Raw genomic sequence first — 19,019 nt, 5'->3', positions numbered from 1 at the left:
GTAGTGAATATATTTCTAAATCATTCTGTGTAATTTTTATATACAACAAAGAAATTTTTCCCCAAAATGATACATCATTGTATGTGTTATTCTTTATAAGTGAATTATTTCTGGTGTTAGAGACTGAGTAGCTTTTTAATTTCATGAGTTCTCATAAACATACCACCACTTTAACATGTATAGATCTAGCTATTCTTTCCAAAAGCTATATAGTCACAGCCCCGTTCTGTCCCTGACTGTGTAACAATGGACAAATTTTTAATTTTTATTTTTATTTCTCTGGATCTCAGTTCCCTCACCTCTATAAACAAGGATTATAATAGCACAGTCTTCTATTTCCTTAAGCTCAATTTAAAAAAAAAACAAAAAGCTGAGAAAAGAACAAAACTATTTTCTTAAGATGAGACTCAAACTCAATTGGTGGCCAGCCCCGATCTAAATTAACATAAGAGTATTTATGGTTTTTATTTATTCTGCTCAGTGTAACTATTCACGTCTCTCTGCAGAAAGATAAATGGCCTCACAGATGAGGTGCTTCCCAGCATCCAGCTGGAGAGCAGTACATTATATGGCATATGCACTAATTACCTTTCTAGATTCCTAAAACATTGTGTATTTTGGAGCACAGCTGAACTCGGGGATTTGAAGAAGTAATTGTGGAGCTACATATACCTCACAAGAATGATATAAGGGTTAAGTGTGTGCCTTAAGAAATATCAGCGATGATGATGATGATGATGATGATGATGATGAAGAATCATTCCTAGTATTCCGTCCTTTGCCCAAAGATCTCTGATGATTGCCATTCTCACTTTAAATGCATACTTATTCAAGATTAATCAGTGTAATCCCGCAGGCATTACAGCACAAGTTAAAACATGGTGTCATAATAGATTGAGTGAAAATGAAAAGTATATCAAGTACTGTCTTCAAGAGAGAGAAACTGTTTCAAGCGATTTGTACCTAAAAAATCAGATATATGAAAAATCATCAGTTACAGTGTATGCAAATTTATTTGTAACAATGCCAGCCTTCAGAAATGCAAAGCTTACTAAATTATGCTTGCAGTTTCTAGATTATAAATACCGATAAATAACCTCAAAGGTGGCTATTATTTTAATATCAGTGAGATGTAATTATTTGTAAAAATTTCAACATCAATCTACTCTTCCAGCATTAGAGCCAAGCAAAATTCCAACAGTATACTATATCATTCTCTTCTTCAAACAATCTCTGGCATCTAATTCAGGGAATAAACACCCAACAGAAGCAGTCAGGCTATGGTTTGCACTGCTATAACTGTCTTATTCTGAACTTTTAAGAGTGATAATAGAAATTCCTTTAAATTTTCTTCTCAGTCCTCAAAATGGCATTTTTTTTTAATATTTACTCTGTAAATATCTCAGTGGTACCAAAGGCAAACAATGAACAGGCTGTTTGCTATTGCATTTAAAGGTTTTTAATTTTATGTGTAGTGTTATAATATATAGTTTTATTAATTACTTTAAAGACTTCTAGAGTATCCCATCCCACACCTGTTATTACTTGAAGAATTTAACAAACACCTATGTTCAAATTTTGAACCTTCCTATCTATAATAACATAAATAACTTAATGTTAAAGGTCCCCAGAGGCTGACAAAGCAGAGAATCACTTACCAGACAGTCAAGTGGTTTATGCAAATCCTAGTGGTTTTGCAGAAGGAAGCAATGCTTTTTCAGTTACCACTCTCGCACTTCTGTGTTTTTGTCATGAAATATTTTTCTCAAAGGAAAGAGAGAAAGAGATACTTGCCTAGACAACAGGACACATTATTTAGGTTTGGTTTTCATGTTTTAAGGCTTTGAGCACCACATGAAAGACCCAGAGCATATTGTGATGACAAATAAATGTATTTAAATATCCACCAGGACATCACAAGCAACTTTGAATTACAGCTCCCCCCTACCCCGCCCCCAAAGGAAACACAGGCAGCATGCAGGCCTCTGTGTGGATAACTGAACTCCCCCAGGAGACCAAGGAGCCTAGTTAGGAACAGATTCTCTTATCAAGTCACTGAAAGATTAAGGAGAAAAGTCACAGAACCATGCAGAACTCCAGTTTTCTATAATGAAAGAATGAAAGCAACAATCATCTAAGCTAATTAGTGTTGTGCATTCCAAACACATGCCATTCTGAAATACAGTATGCAAAATTCTCATGACTGACTTAGCACATTTTTGATGTTGACCTTCAAGACTCTGCTTCACCAACATACACAAGCAAAATACAACTTGCAGAGACAACAATGTTAAGCAAATGAAAAAGACAAAAAAAAAAAAAAAAGAAAAGAAAAGAAAAGAAAAGAAAAGCAAGTCGCTAAATGAGTCTTCTCTCAAAGTGTGATCAAAATCTGCTGCTATGCTGGAAAAAAGATAAGATGTTACCAAAATTCTTCACCTTGCCTAAGGAAAGGACACAGTCCACTTCAGTACTTCACTGGCTGGCTGGCCTTTCATATTTGTATACACAGTCACATCTCCCAAAGACCAAATTACAGTGTAACTGCAGATTCATGTATATGATAGAAAAGACAAGGTATGACTTGATTTCTTCTTACTTAACTACAAAACTCTACATCCTCTGACTTCTATGTCCCTTACATCATATTAAGAGAAAAAATCCACTGACTGAAATTCAGATTCTCTGAGTTGAGAGAAACATTACACTTACTGGCCTAGTCCTACTAAATAAATGAATGGATCCAGGAAAGAAATTTCAGGTGGGGTTTTTAGCGATGAATAGCAAGCAGTAACGTAGTTTTCTCATCATAAACAGTAATGATATTCCATAATTATGAACTTTATGATACACATGAAAATAAACACAAAGCAGTGAAGTCACAGTGGATGGGTTGTACCTAGACCTCCAACTGCTTTCCAAACCCTAGTAACAGAAAAAACATCTGAGACTGAGCAGACAGATATGTTCAGCTTTATATGCTCACATATATATATATATGCTTTTATTCTAGAGATCTACAAATCATCCAGGAAACAAAGGAAGAGATAAAAGGAACAACGAAAAGGCCAGAATGTGAAACAAAACACATCTTATAAAATTAAAAAAACAAAACTTTTTCATCATTTTTTTATCAAGATGAAATAAAAATGTACAATTCTACCTTCAAGGAACACACAGAACTTCAAGTTATAAACTCCTACTGACAAGCATTTTCTAACATGCAAAGGTATGGAATGCTTTAATATCTCCAATAAGTTGCTATAAACATCTATATTTCTATGTAAATTCCCCTAGGTACAGCTCAACCCTCGGCAGTGACTATTTAAAAAGCATATTTAAGGAGAGGTAAGATAGGTTTTGAGATTAGTGCTGATTACTAAGTTTTAAAAGAGAGACATATTGTTTTCTAGGCAGAGGTCTTAGAAGTGGGATTTTTTAAGAGCCACACTTTTTCCTTGACAGAATCTTATCTTAAGGAAAAGAAACAGAACATATTTGTACTAAAAACTGCAAGTAGTTTTAAAATGTGGCTCAGTATATGCTTACCACGAATACACATACCACAATTGTTGCCTAAACAGATCTAGTTCCTTTCCTAAAAGAGTTATCATTTACATATTGACTACACAACATTTTTAACCAGAAATGACTCCAATAAACTATTCCATGATTAGCTGAAAATTAGAGCAATGTGGAATTGAGCGAAAGTATTTTAAAATGAAGAAAGTAATAGGAATAAGAAAAATAAAAATATAGCAAGGTAGCTGTCACAACTCCACACTGTAATCCCAGATTCTCTGGAGGTGGACACAGAAGCATCATAAGAGCTCAAACCCAGCTTGGACAACACAGTGAAACATCATCTCAATAAGGAAGAAAGAAGGGAAGGAAGACAGGGAGGGAAGGAGGCAAGGAGAGGGAGGGAGGAGATAAAAAAAAAGAGGAGAAGAAAGGAAAAAAGAACAGAAAAGGCATATTTGTAAATGGGAAGGGAACTAAGAGACAGTAAGGGAAGAGGGAAGGAGGAGAAGAGAACAAAAAATAATTAAAGTGTGCACATGTACCAACTTCCGTGATAAAGACAGTCATTGTGCACTGTAAACACATACTCATAAAAATGAAAAACCTGAGGAAAAATAAAGTTATTTAAAAAACAGAAAAGGTAGCAGGGCAAAATAGGTTTTAAGATAAAGGAAGCCGGAAGAAAACCATAGACATCCTTGACTTAGGATGAGGCAAACAGTTTTTGTCTTAACCCTAAAATCAGGACCCGTTACAGAAAAATTGATGAACTGAAGTTCCTCAAAGTGAAAAGTAATGTTAAGCAAATACCCTCTTAAAAACTGAAAAGAGAAAAGTACAGGCTTGGGGAAAATGTTAATGAAATCACATATCTAACGAAAGACCAGACCAAGGAAGAAAAAGAAAAATTGCAAAATTCCAAATAATCTCAAAACTAAGTCCAATTAAAAGGGACAAAAGGCATGTGTAGATAGTTCGCTGAAAAACTGAAGAGGATATATACTTGTAAAGGGCAAATAACATGGAAGGAGATGACTGTACTCCTGGCCATTCGAGATATTCAAATCATCCATTAGATACCATTCCATGCCTCCCAGAATGCTAATGGAAAACAGTGATATCACCAAATGCTGCAAGGATGCAGAAAAATTAGATAATTTATACATTGTGGCAGCAATGTGAAATGATTCAGCCACTCCAGAAAATAGTTTGGCAGGTTTCTGAAAACTAAAAATGGACTCACCACACGACTAGCAACTGTACTCTTGGGCACTTATCCCAGAAAAATAAGAAGTGATTGTCATGCAAGGACTTGTACATAAATGCTCACAGAAGCTTTATTCATAAAAACCACAACCTGAAAATTATCTAAATGTCCTTTAATTGATGAGTGGTTAGACATACTATGGTGTATCCACACCAAAAAAATACTATTAAAAAATATAAAAGAAAAAACTATCCATTCACATAACAACTTGGATGAATCCAAAAAAAGGAATTATGCTGAGTGAAAAATACACACTTTAAAAGGCTACACAGCTTATGTGCCTGCCTGGCAAGCACAAGGGCCTGACTTCAATTCCCCATACCAAAAAAAAAAAAAAAAAGGCTACGCATATGGCATATGTTCCATTTATGCCATATTTGGAAAATAATTAATTACAGAGCTGAAGAACAGATCTCATGGTTGCTGGGGTTGGAGAGAGGAGGGATGGATATCAAGAAGTCTTATATACAGCGGGGCATCTTTATTGTTGTGATTGTTATGCAAGACTACACATGACATAACTGACCTATACATACACAAATGAGCATACGAATAACTAGAGGAATCTAAAAGAATATCACATCAATTTCCTAACTTTCATGTTGTGCTACAGTTTTGCAAAATCTTAACCATCGAAAGGCCAGACCAAGGGTTCCTAGGAGTTCACTGTGCATTCCTTTGCAACCTCTTGTGAATCTACCATATGATTCTATACTTATTTCAAAATTAAAAGGTTAAAAGGAGGACAGTAGAGCAAAGAAGGGAGATAAACCAATTAAAAGAAAAGAATATTATCCCTAGAAGTTCACTGAGAAGCAAAGTGTGGAGGCACACTTCTGCAATCCCATCACTTGGGAGGCTGAGGCAGGCGGTTCACCATGACTTCAAGGTCAGCCTGGCCTACAGAGTGAGTTCAAAGCCACCCTGAACTATTATGGCAAAACCTTGATTCAAAAAACAAAAAAGTGGAGGGAGGGTTATGGACATAGTTCAGCATGACCTGGGTTCAATCCCCAGTATCAAAAACATAAAAGTTTACTGAGAACACTGGATCTCAGGTGTGTTGTTATAACCCTGTCAGAAAGCTCTGGGGAAGGGGAATAACACTCATCTACAAAATTACATGCTCAGGCAGAAACTTTCCTCTTGAAAGATTTGCTTCCTGTTCCCTGCTCATCCATCCAAATTACTATAATGAGGTTTCTTGAGGCTCTCACTCATTAGGCAGTTCTGTCCACCAGCAGCTTGTATCAAATTAATTTTATCTCCCCAACATATACACTTTCTCCCAGCCATTTAAGTCAGCCCAGAAATGTCTGCATTGACTCACTGAAGCAAGTCAACTATTCGACTGTTTTCAATAACATAGTTATTATTCCATTAAACAAAGAAAAATGCATATAGTTCAGCATTTGAACTCTCCCTGGTCATTTCCTGTCATTAAAAAAAACCCACAAATTAACTTTGCACAGGGAAACTGCAGGGAATACTCACAAGACAAACCCAGAAAATCGACTTTTTTAAATCAGGAAGCTTTCACTGCCATTTCTATTTCGTCACTTTTTTGAAAATTTTACACTTCGGAGTATCACAGATGAACACTTTACCTTTGCCCCCTACACGTGCATTAACTCATCTCTTACCTAGTACATTTATCAAGAAAATTTTCCCGGGCTAGGGATTTAGCTCAGTGGCATAAGCACCTGCCTTGCAAGCGCTCAGTCCTGAGTTCAATCCCCAGTACCAAAAAAAAAAAAACCAGAAAAGAAAATTTTCCCTACAGCTACTTCAACCACGTTGAAAACTCCATCTCCTAATCTCGGAAATATTATCGGCTCCAATAGGAACCTACAGACAAAAATGAATGCTTCCGGGAACATTTCTCAAAAAGCCCTGGATAAGGCTGTTGATCCATAAAGCAGGGATTCTGAGTCAAATTCATAACTATAGAATCACGCAATAGCGTTTCAATCATACAAGATTTATTACCCACCTTCATTTTGATATGCAACATCCTATTAACCGATTTGTGCCAAAGACTGTAATTTTTTTTTGCGTGAAATTCATACATGAATTCAAGGACCAAGAATTTAAAGAAGAAAACTTTTACTATGTCCCACTGCTTGTGGCATTCCGAAAAGGGAACACGCAGCATAAATGTGTTGAGATTTATTTTATCTGTATTGCATAACAACCATGACTCAAAGGCATCCTCACTTCATTAAAGTGACTTTTTCTCTCCAACTTCCTGAGCCTCATGGCCACCTGCACCATGCAAGGCACGTTTACAACATCGAAAAGCTCAATTTCAAGCAAAATCCACACAACTGGCGAGGAGCATGTGCAGAGCAACTGAACTAAATCAACTCTGCCTATAGGACTACATTTCTAAGTGTTTCCAAATGCCAGATCTTGCAAATAAAACTGACCTTTCCATTTGGCATTCTCTTAACAGAAATAAGATTTTTGAGAGGTGCTTCTCAGCTATTTTAAATTCTATACTTCCTGTGGCTGTGGAATAATAAATGGGCATTCAGAAATAATGCAATGCTTCCCCAGCTTCCAGTTTTTCTCAATGCTGCCTCTGCAGCTCTGCCTCAACACATACAACATAACCTCCACGTATAGCCACGAACACATTTCTTCTTTGCCAATATGTGTTTTATTTGCAAAGAACCACTAACTAACTCCTTCCCGCAAAAATAAATTTAAGTGATTTTTTTCTTTCCCAACACAGTAATACAAACTCATCTGAAACGTCTCCATTTTATTTTAAAGCAAACAACCCACCTTTTTAAGGTGGGCTTGGAACTTTTATAGCAATGTATCAGTCATCCTGGTCAGATGGCCATATTTAATTGCTTTAAATAAAAAATGACAAGTCATTTGTCATGTTCTTCTCTTGACAATCCATCACCCTAACTGTAGATTGTTTCCTTCTTAGTGTTTCCTTTTCCTTCCTCTTTTTTCTTCCTTGCCAGTTTCGGTTGTGGCTCCTACTGTGGAATTCACTCAACAAACCAAACATCTTCCTTTCCAATAGTCTGTGTGCTAGCACCTTAAAAAATGAGCCACTTAGTTAAAAAGTAATAATTGTCTATGCTACGAAAAGCTCTAATGCTACTCTAATGCTACTCTAATTAGCTACTCTAATGCTACGAAAAGCTACCACTAGTCTTATTTCAACGCAGGTAAATTCACAAATTGATACTGTGACTTAAGCGGCTCCTGCATGTGCACGGTGTGGGTAGAAACGTTTGAGGGGAGATCACGTTTCTTAAAATAGTCATGAATCCACAAAGCAGTGTTGCTCCTCTGCCTTCCCAAGCCACCATAAATGCAGACCCCTGCAGCCATTCTGACCGTGGCAAGTTATTTAACTTTCTATCTGTAAGCTGTTTAAATGTAAAAGTAAAGCTACCGGGCTTGAACTCACTTCTATGTTGGTTTCTCTTGCTCTCTCCAATGATCCTTCCTTTTCTGTCAATTACTACTAGATCGTTTTTCTCTCCCATGAAATAAACTTATTTAATTCTGTAATAGATTGACATATCCATTTTCCACGGTGTTCTGATCAAGGAAGGACAAATATATGTTCTAGTAGAAAGCTCAATTTGATTCTGTCTCAAGATAAGGCTGAGTAGTCTGTGACTGTAACGCCCTGACAAATTTCTCAAAAACTTTTAGAAAGGGTGAATGTGGGAAGAATGTAATCTGTGCTCATCAGTAATCAAAAGTTGCTGCATTCCTACTGTCATGTATGTTCTTTAAGGGAAAGGTCTGTGGCTAAGATCTTTTCTAGTTTATCACATGATTTTGCATATGGTTCAATAAATGTGACCTAAGAGTGTCCCCCTTCGCCAAAGCTAAGTAATCTCTCTTTATCCCTCTCATTCCAAAACCTCCACTGGATGCCTGGAACCGCAGATAACATAATAACCTGTATGTATGCAAGTTTTCTATAATACATACCTATAATAAAACTTGATTCATAAATTAGGCACAGGAAGAATGCTAACAATAAGTAACAACGTAAGACAACCACTGTAATAAAAGTTACAGGAACATAATCTCTCTCTGGTTCTGTCTCTCCATCTCAAAATAGACTGTACTCAGCTGATGATGTTAGGTGATATTTACAGAGAGTATGTTAAGGCTTCTCTTTGCCAATATCAGGACTCTCGCACTTCGGCATTTTTATTAAAAAAACTACTGCTATGTGAACTCAAGAACTGTGATACTATGACAGTCTATCTAATAGCAGAGACAGCTACTAAGTAACTATTTGGAGAGTAGTATATACAGTGTGGATACACTAGTCAAAAAAGATGGTTCATGTTCCCAGTAGGATGGTGCAGGATGGTGCAAGATTTCATCATGCTACTCAGCACAGCATACAATTTAAAATTTAGGAATTGTTTATTTCTGGACCTTTCCATTTAACATTTTCAGAACATATCTGAAAAGGTAACTGAAACCAAGGAAAGTGAACCCAGGGGTAAAGGTGAAAGGGTACTACAGGAATCTCCAATCCCTTGGGAGATAATTTATCAATTCAGGAACTAACTACTCTGCTACAAATTGTCTCATTTTTGATGTCCATAAAACCTAAAGGATAAGATGCTTTCCTAAATTAACATAGTTTGTTTCTATTTTGTATTTACTATAGATATACCCAATGATCCAACCTTATGAGAACTGTCATTATTGCTGTAATTTCAAGTATCATCATTATATAATACTACAAATAGGTTGGGGAAATTACAAATATCCTTTTGCAGACAGACAAAATCATCATGGGAGTAACGAGAAGAGTTGATAGTTCTTTTTTAAAAGATAGACCAGTATTCCAAATGAGACTCAACAAGCTACAGATCTATTTTTTTAAAAGTCAGTCCAGAATATGTTTCTTTAAAAAGTGAAGTAACCATTTAAACACATCTACAACATTATCATCCTTAGGCAAGATTGTGTATGTTCTTCTTACCAGACATTTTATATCCACAAATCCTTACAATAATATGGGTATATTCCCTCCTTTAAAGATAAGAAAAAGAAGGCTCAAAAAGGCCACTTATCCAGTGAGGTATAGAATTAAAACTCAAACCTAGATTCTCCTGCCTATATTGTGACATTCTATCACCTAAGCCACATGAGTCCTGATTTAAATAACCAACAATAGAGGATGGTTAGGAAAATTATTACATTCAGTAAATAAAATTCTATGCAACTATTAAAAATTATAAAGGTAATTTCACTGACAAGGTAACTGTGGAGTCTTAGTGTCTTTCTTGGCTGAGGTCTTTACATTTATTATCTCATCTCACATTCTCCTAACAGTCATTCAAGATAAATATTTCTATATCTCCATTTAGGATGGGGAGAAACAAGGTTGAGGGCTAGGGACTCCAACAGAAACAGGATAGAGCTGTAAAGGAAACCAGGTCGGCCAGACCCAAACCCCCTTTTCTTAATCATTACACTGTACAATATCACACACAGTAACTGCCTGGCATGTAGTTGATAGAGATCCCAAAAACTATAATTCCCACCTTCTGAATCTACATTAAAGAAATAAGACCACGGAAGAGCATTTCAACTTACAGGGGAAGTAAAAAGATTAAGATGCACTGGGTATATACTAATTCCCCAAGTGGAATTTAATTAGTGTATGTCACAAACATTAATTTAAAAAAAAAAACTAGCTTAAAAAGAAAACAAATGACTAACACTGGTACAAATGTTCTTTGCTTTAGGGCAAGCAATTTTTCATTTGATTCACAATAGCATTTATTTAAACCTGAATGATGACATTCATTGGCTTTAAATATTTTTAATTTTAGTAAATCAGGTTTCAACCAGACATTTTTGGAGGGGTTTTGTTTTGTTTTGTGTTTGTTTGTTTATTTTTGCTTTACAAATAAATCCTGAATTATGTTTCCACTACTGTCAGTAATGAAACAGTTAAATTCTGAGTTATACCCTGGTGGATATCTCCCTCAACCATCAAAGAGGAAAAATAAAAAAGGTCACAGTCAGTTGCTCGTTAGATCAGCGTTCACTGGAACATCTGGAGGGTCTATAAACATACTAAAGTCATCAGCCTTCAGCTTGCTGCAGACATAGTAGGCAGTGCGGGAATCTTTCCCAAGTGCTGATTTTAAAACCTGGCACAGCAGCAGAGATTCAGAGAGGGGTGAGCAGGCCCTCTGCCTTCAGGTAGGTCCAATGCCTTCATTTCAACCAAAACTTGTTGTAACCTTGAAGGGGAATGATGACACGCACGTCAGCAACATGTGAGTGGGAGACGGTCAGCGGGTCAAATGGGGAAAGGCTGAAGCAGAATTCGGAACATTTGGGGCTTCTCGTTCTCTGGCTGTTTGCAAGGATTTAATTCCTACACCTTCACAGCACTCTTATTAATCTTAGGACGTCAATGTTGCTCTCGTGTTAGTGTAGAAAGAAAACTTAATTCTGGTTTTACTGCCAGCAGAAAAATCAAATAATGTATGCTTCAAACCTGATTAAGCATGCAAAATAGCATTAAGTCACACACTAAATGCCTGCTGTTAAGAGGCACTACATGTCATGTATAAGAGGTTACTTGCTATTTTGGAGCAATCAGGAAACATGGGCAGCACTGGTCAGTAAGATTTAAAGCTTCAGAGTACACTATCTTCCTTTGGAAAGAAAAATAAGTGAGTTCAGAGCCGGGAAACTACAAACATAGAACTATAGAACTTATACCATTAGTTCTCTTTTGATACTCAACTATGCCCTGGCTTCAGAGTGAATAAGTGAAAATATCCTGCTGAGGACTGTTAGCATGGGTTTGGGAAAATGGTATAAGTGTATCAGTCCTATATTTCTGCCTTTTTTAAAAAAGAATCTTTAATGCATTGACTTTGAAACTTCCTTCAGTTGAAGACCAGTGTCTTACTTTTAAAAATCTGCCTGTTTCTTTTTTCTGCCTGTTTTTGTAGAGTCTATTTAAAGAAAAAGTCTTCAGTAGTTTATTATAGATCTAGTATAATCTTTTTAAAAACTTTTTTAGAAACCTAGATAAGACTGATATAGTTACATGAAAACCCTGGAAGAGATATAATGGTACTCCAGAGAAAACATAATCACGTAGGTAAAGCAAAATATCCCAATATCAGAGTTTATAGGTGTTTAAAATAAGCAAGTTTTGGCAACAAGCCTCCCTCCACCCAAAATGGAGAAACTCAGAAAATAGTCAATCAACACACTGAGTGTAATCACCTATAGTTTTCATTTTCTGAACTATGGATCAATGATATTTTCTTTTTGTTCCTATGGATAAAATTTTCTTACTTGATGGATGCCTTCTCTTATGTGTATACAAGGAAAGTCCGTGAATAAATAAAACATTTGCCCGGGTCTTTTCACAAGCTAGGTAAACTGCTGAATTCACAAACCACTATGCTCTGAAAAAGAGAAAGGCTTGTTTGCATAGATTTGGCAATAATAAATCTTAGGCACCACTTCTTCATTTGGTTTAACAGCCCACAAGGTAATTATTAAAAGATCATACCTTGAGGTATGATAGAGTATAAACCAAATAATAACTACAAGAAAATGTCTAGCAACCAATGAAATCTGATCTACAAAAGTGCTTCCAAAACTGAAAATAAAAGAATCAACATCTCATTAAAGCAACGACAGATTCACAATGGTCCAACTAATAAAAATAAATTATAGTATCAACTAATATTAATCATTCGCTATGTGATTTACAGGTGTTGTTGCAGTTACATCTCAAAGCAATGCAATAAATAGGTACTAATATTGCCTTCATTTTGCAGATGGAAAAAGAGAAAATAACTTGCCCAAGGCAACAAAACAACCATCAGAGCTCCAGACTTGGCTCAGAAAATCTAACTTTAGATCCTGCATATTTAATGAACAATTAGCAATATAATGACAAGGATAATAAAATATTCCTTGTTATTTACATTAACTCACCATCAGCACCCTCAGCATATATATTTATCCAATTTATTAGCTCAAAAGTTTATACCCACGGGGCTGGGGATTTAGCTCGGCGGCATAAGCACCTGCCTTGCAAGCAGGCGGTTGTGAGTTCGATCCCTGATACCGATAAAAAAAAAAAAAAAAAGTTTATACCCACTGACCAGATTCCAAAGTGCAAAAGCTCCTTCTAACCATTGCATTGCCAACCTTGTATCAGTTGCCATCAGTGGCAGACAATTGTACTCTAACAATCTTACTTTTGATAAAATCAACAATAATCATAATAATATTTAGCATACAGGGTGGAAAGTTGTTCCAGGTGCTTATATGTATTAAATTACTGGTCATAATTAACATCAACCTATGAAGTAGGCATAATTATCTCATTTTACAGATGAAGAAACTGAGGCTTAGAGTAACTTGCCAAAATTTTAATTAGTGACAGCACTAGCATTGTATCTAGCTATCTGCTTTTAAGTATGTTAACTTTTTACTCTAAACGTTAGGAAATCTGTGTTATTTTTTACCTTGACTTTTGGTGCCTAAAACTTCCCTGGCAAACAGGAAATGTATTTTACATCTTTACAAGTGAGGTAGCAATAATAAAATTAAAAATTATCAAATTTACTTCTAGATGTATCATTTTAAATAGCATAATACAAACATGAAATCCTGAATAATTCTGGCACCTTTTTGCTTAGTGCCTGCTTACTAAACAATTACTAAAAAATTATCTCAAAGTTAGTGGACTTGGGAAGAGATCTGAAATAAAAACTACTAAGACTATCTCCCTAGAAAGCGGCAAGGGGAAGATGTGTTTAGGAACCTTCTCTGCCTCCCGAAAAGAACCCTAAAAACGGCAGAAAAGTCAGATAAAGAAACAAAAGGCCTTTACAGTGGTACTTGCAGAACTCTAATTAGAACATTTCCATTACTAAAAGCAGAACAGTAAAATCATTATCAGGCAATTTCTCCCCTGCAGGCCAGGTATCTGAGATCACGGCAGTTTGTGTAAATTCACAGCCCCTTTGGCCCCCTATGCCAGCAACCCAAGGACCCTCGAGGGTGCAATTCTGAGCCAAACTCCAAACCGTCCAGGCAAGAGTCCATAACGACTGCTCTGCCATGGCTCCCTTTACTGTGTGGTTTCCAGGCAACCATAATCGGGCCAGAAGCAGCTGTGCCTCCTACTGGGTCACCTGTTTCTAAGAGTCCCCAGGAGGGGATCAGACAATTACAGCACCTGGGTTTACCAAACACCCATCCGGGTGGTGTAGCCTTCTCGAAACCCAAGGTTGAGTGCGTGCCAACCTCTCTCACGTCCCGCGACCCAGTGTTCTGCGCTTCGGCTCACATCTAGTCACTTCGCACTTTCGGCGTCCTTATTCAGAGAGTCATCCTACAAGTATTCCCCCTTGGAGCAACCAAAACAATTATTATATCTACCGCACTATAAGAGAGGATTTCTGGGAATTGTAGTTCTTTTATTGAACATGTAAAGGACTCTTAGAAGAAAAAACTACACTTCCCAGAAATCTAAGCGTGAACATTCACTCTCCAAAATATGTCCCAAGTGCTTGGACTGTATTGGGTAAAAGGTTCCGTCTCCTTTTGTATACCTAACTGCCAGAATTTTTTTCATCTGGTCCTTCTAGGAGCTTACGGGAGAACTTTTCTTTTTTTATTTAAAGAGAAAAAAAACCAAACTGGAAAAAAGGGTGGAAATAGTTCAGAATTTGAAAAAAATAAACAGTAAGAAATCACTAGTTGATAAATTACATATTATCCTCTTAGAAATAGTTGTTCAAGTTACAAAATTAAAGCATTCAAAGTGAATATTCAAACAGTGAGACTACAAACAGTTCTGTTCAACGACCCAACAAAAACTTAGTAATATGGTATATCCCTTTAGAGCATTTTCTTTTCCTCTCTTTTTTACAATAACAAATACACATTTGGGATTTTATTACTCCTAGGACTTTTTTTTAAACATGCTTTTTTGCATGTGAAGGAATCTAAACATGGTTATTTACATGAAGATAGTCTAAATCATTTTGTTTTATAATACTTTCAGGTAAAAGATCTACTGACAATTGGAAAATATGTCACTGCAGATGGTAACAGTTGGTAACAACATAGCCTTAATTCAACCAGGTTTCTCACTGATGAATTTTGATGGGCAAATTTTCTTCTTTGGCCAAAAGGGCTGGCCAAAGAGATCCTGCCCTACTGGGGTTTTCCATTTTGACGTGAAGCATAACCATCTCAAAATGAAGCCTGCAGTTTTCTCTAAGGATTCCTGCTATCTTCCTCCTCTTCGCTACCCAGCCATTTGCACATTCAAAGGAAACTTGGAGTCTGAAAAGAATCAATATATCATACATGGAGGGAAAACACCAAACAATGAGCTTTCTGATAAAATTTACGTCATGTCTATTGTTTGCAAAAACAACAAAAAAGTTACCTTTCGCTGCACAGAGAAGGACTTGGTAGGAGATGTTCCTGAAGCCAGATATGGTCATTCCATTGACGTGGTGTACAGTCGAGGGAAAAGTATGGGAGTGATCTTTGGAGGACGATCATACATGCCCTCTACCCAAAGAACCACAGAGAAGTGGAATAGCGTAGCTGATTGCTTACCCCATGTTTTCTTGGTGGATTTTGAATTTGGGTGTGCTACATCATATGTTCTTCCAGAACTTCAGGATGGACTATCTTTTCATGTCTCGATTGCCAAAAATGATACCGTTTATATTTTAGGAGGACATTCGCTTGCCAATAACATCCGCCCTGCCAATCTGTACAGAATAAAGGTTGACCTCCCTTTGGGCAGTCCAGCTGTGAATTTTACAGTCTTGCCAGGAGGAATCTCTGTCTCCAGTGCAATCCTGACTCAAACTAACAGTGATGAATTTGTTATTGTTGGTGGCTATCAACTTGAAAATCAAAAGAGAATGGTCTGCAACATTGTCACTTTAGAAGACAACAAGATAAAAATCTCTGAGATGGAAACCCCAGATTGGACCCCAGATATTAAACACAGCAAGATATGGTTTGGAAATAACATGGGGAATGGGAGCATTTTCCTTGGTATTCCAGGAGACCATAAACAGGCTGTTTCTGAAGCATTCTATTTTTATATGTTGAAATGCTGTGACAATGATGTGAATGAAGATCAGAAAACCTTGACAAACAGTCAGACATCAACAGAAGATCCAGGAGACTCTACTCCCTTTGAAGATTCTGAAGAATTTTGTTTCAGTGCAGAAGCCTATAGTTTCGATGGTGATGATGAATTTGACACCTATAATGAAGATGATGAAGAAGATGAGTCTGTGACAGGCTACTGGATAACATGCTGCCCTACTTGTGATGTGGATATCAACACTTGGGTACCATTCTATTCAACTGAGCTCAACAAACCTGCCATGATTTATTGTTCTCATGGAGATGGGCACTGGGTCCATGCCCAGTGCATGGACCTGGCAGAACCAACGCTCATCCATCTGTCAGAAGGGAGCAACAAGTATTACTGCAATGAGCATGTGCAGATAGCAAGGGCACTACAAACTCCAAAAAGAGCCATACCCTTAAAAAAGCCTCCAATGAAATCAGTACGCAAAAAAGGTTCTGGAAAAGTCTTAACGCCTTCCAAAAAATCATTTTTTAGAAGACTGTTTGATTAGTTTTTGCAAAAAAAAAAAAAATTCAGATTCTAATGCATTGATTTTTTTTTTTTTTTTGAACTAGGGATCAAACTCATGATCTCGCAGTTCACAGGCAAGCACTTATGCCACTGAGCTAAATCCTCTGCTCAATGCATTGATTTTTTAAACATTTTTTAAGTCACAAAAATGATAAGCATAGGTCTTCAATTTTGTTTATCGACACGCATATGTTTTCTTTTTGTTATGTGACTTAAGTGCTAAATGTTGTAATGTATTTGCTAAATACAGTTATTCTAGGACCTATACATTTTTAAAATCTTTTCCTTAAAGATATCTTACAGGATAATTTTTCACTTTATGTTTTATTAGTACATATTTGCCATAAGTATTGATCACATTCATCATAGAGAATTTGTACCTGCACATGATATATATTAATTTTTTCTTTTTTCCAGTTTCCCTCCCCAACCTTCAACCCTGCACCTCCTCTCCATTTATAAAATCTTTGTTTCAATTTTTCTACTATTCTACTATTTCTATTAAATGAGAATTTTATTGATTTTTTATTCAGGAAATCATTAAAAAAGCAATAATAATAATAAAGCATGTTTTGTATCACTTGTATCATTTTTAGTAGCAATGTACAAAGTAGTTAAGACAAACTTAACCCAAAGGAAGCTAACATAAAGAAATTAATTTCTGTGTGTAATATAACAATTTGATAATTAGCCAGAAATTCAAACCAAGATCTCATGCTAGTGTTCTTTATAGATCTTTAAGTGACATCTTGGGTATACCCATGAACAAAACAACTTATGTTTATATATAATCTCCACTTACATGAAAGAAAAAAAATTTACAACAATACAATTTGAGCACATGTTTTTGAATTATGGCAATTCACTGTATTGTCTTCAGAGATTGCCCTTCCTATAATATGATACATTGATGATGTGCCAAAGCCAGTACTTGGAAATTTTATTTGCGTGGACTTTCGTGAAGAAAAAGGACTCCAATGATATTGAGCATTCTGAGAGGAAAAAATAAATGACAGTATACTGATAAATGATTTCCAAGTATGTCTCATAGGCAAGAACAATATCTATTATTTCCTCAAAACAATAAAAATTCTAAAATTTTCATGAACAAAATAGGCAGAAGATTTCAAATGGGGATTTAAAAATGTGTGTAATGTGTATGTGTCGAGCTAACATGTGAAGTTTGCTATCAGTAAATTTTACAAGATCACTGGTTTTGCCAAGGTTCAATTAGAGACTCGGTGAGCAGTTAAACATGCTGTTCAATTTGAGGCTTTAAGGCTTTAGTTGATAATTAGATGAACTTAAAAATAAATATCTCTGTCTGTTTTTTCTGGACAAATATTTCACATTATCCTAAGCTATTCAATCATAGTTTCTTATTCAGCATTATTCACCAAAATTCCAAAATGTTTAACGTAGTATTAACAAAGTTAGGAGGAACAGGAAATGAAACCCCAAGGCCCAAGTTCTTTTTTTTAATACCTGCGTATCCCACATACTGGAGTTCAACTGAACAAACCAAGTCATGTTCTGTTTCTTTCGGTAATATTTCCTGATGACTATTCCGTTCAAATAATGTGTTGTGATGTTGATTTGAATTTTTGTTCCAAACACCTATGCAAGGATAATAAAATGTGGAAGTCTTCTGCTTTTACTGATTTGCTCAAGTTAATAACATTTGCAATTACTCAAATAAAGCTAAAATTAAACTAACTTTCTAAGGATCACTCTACTTTGATTTCTTTCCTATTTGCTAGTAAAAAGCACATAAGCTGTAGTTAAAATATCTATTACAGATCACAAAGGCAGTATTTCCTCAAGAGGTAGATATAGCCTCTTATCCTAACTGTCTACAATGGCTAAATAATCATTATCCTGTATTTGTTTTGTACTAGATGAAATCAAGATGTGATCATCTAAATGTTTTGAACTCACTGAGTTATGTAGTCAAACTCATAGCTCACCGTCATAGTCTATTTTAGGGTGTGTGTGTGTGTGTGTGTGTGTGTGTGTGTGTGTATAAAGTTTTGGTTTTACTGAAATACCTTTGTGTAAAAATAGATATTTTAAGTCATCAACAATAAGCCCATCCGATGTGACCTGAGGATAATGCAGCTTCTTCCTGAGAAATATATGCAAACATTCAAATGAGCTACTTTACAAGAGTACACATTCCGCCAGCAATATTGCCTTAGTCTAAAATCATTCTGAAGGTTCGCTTTCCATCACCTTCACAGTTTATTCTTTACTCCTCTGAAGATGCTCAATAATTTTGCACCCTTTCTTAGAGGATGGTTTTAATTTCTAGAAATAATTAAATGTCATTCAAAGCTTAATAGTATAAAAGTCAGTGGTATATTGCCACTTGAAGTAAAAAATGAAGCAAGAGCATAAGCTAACACAGTATGGTTTATAAATAAATTCTACAGGGAAGCCCAAAAATTGTTTGCAAAAGAATGATGGTGTGCATGCCTGTAATCCCAGCACTCTGAAGGCTGAGGCAGGAGGATCACCTCAAGTTCA

At 36.0% G+C, this 19,019-nt stretch overlaps 2 protein-coding genes across 5 annotated transcripts in view; one reads left to right on the top strand and one right to left on the bottom strand.

The window, feature by feature from the left end:
• The window catches only part of Iftap (intraflagellar transport associated protein), a 59,017-nt gene extending 44,772 nt beyond the window's left edge, over positions 1–14,245 (bottom strand). For 2 of the 4 annotated variants that reach the window (XM_005000966.4, XM_063227787.1), the window contains exon 1: positions 14,099–14,245. The gene's annotated coding sequence lies outside the window, so the exon portion shown is untranslated. Of the gene's footprint in view, positions 1–14,030 lie in introns of all 4 variants that reach the window. The other 2 variants (XM_003463853.5, XM_063227786.1) reach the window with 2 other exon arrangements.
• Rag2 (recombination activating 2) lies at positions 10,820–18,209 on the top strand. The gene is made up of 2 exons (XM_023562442.2): positions 10,820–11,011; positions 14,862–18,209. The coding sequence occupies exon 2, from the start codon at positions 14,890–14,892 to the stop codon at positions 16,471–16,473; it is 1,584 nt and encodes a 527-aa protein (XP_023418210.2). The 5' UTR covers positions 10,820–11,011; positions 14,862–14,889; the 3' UTR covers positions 16,474–18,209.
• Positions 18,210–19,019: the final 810 nt, after the last annotated feature.

Source organism: Cavia porcellus, unplaced genomic scaffold (assembly GCF_034190915.1).
Source record: "Cavia porcellus strain 051 isolate PalLab524CR breed Dunkin Hartley unplaced genomic scaffold, mCavPor4.1 scaffold_17, whole genome shotgun sequence".
Taxonomy (NCBI): Eukaryota; Metazoa; Chordata; class Mammalia; order Rodentia; family Caviidae; genus Cavia; species Cavia porcellus.
This window is presented reverse-complemented; position numbering and strand designations above follow the sequence as displayed.

Excerpts from the sequence above, each read along its gene's own strand:
- Rag2 (XM_023562442.2), top strand. The coding sequence starts at position 14,890 with ATGTCACTGCAGATGGTAACAGTTGGTAACAACATAGCCTTAATTCAA.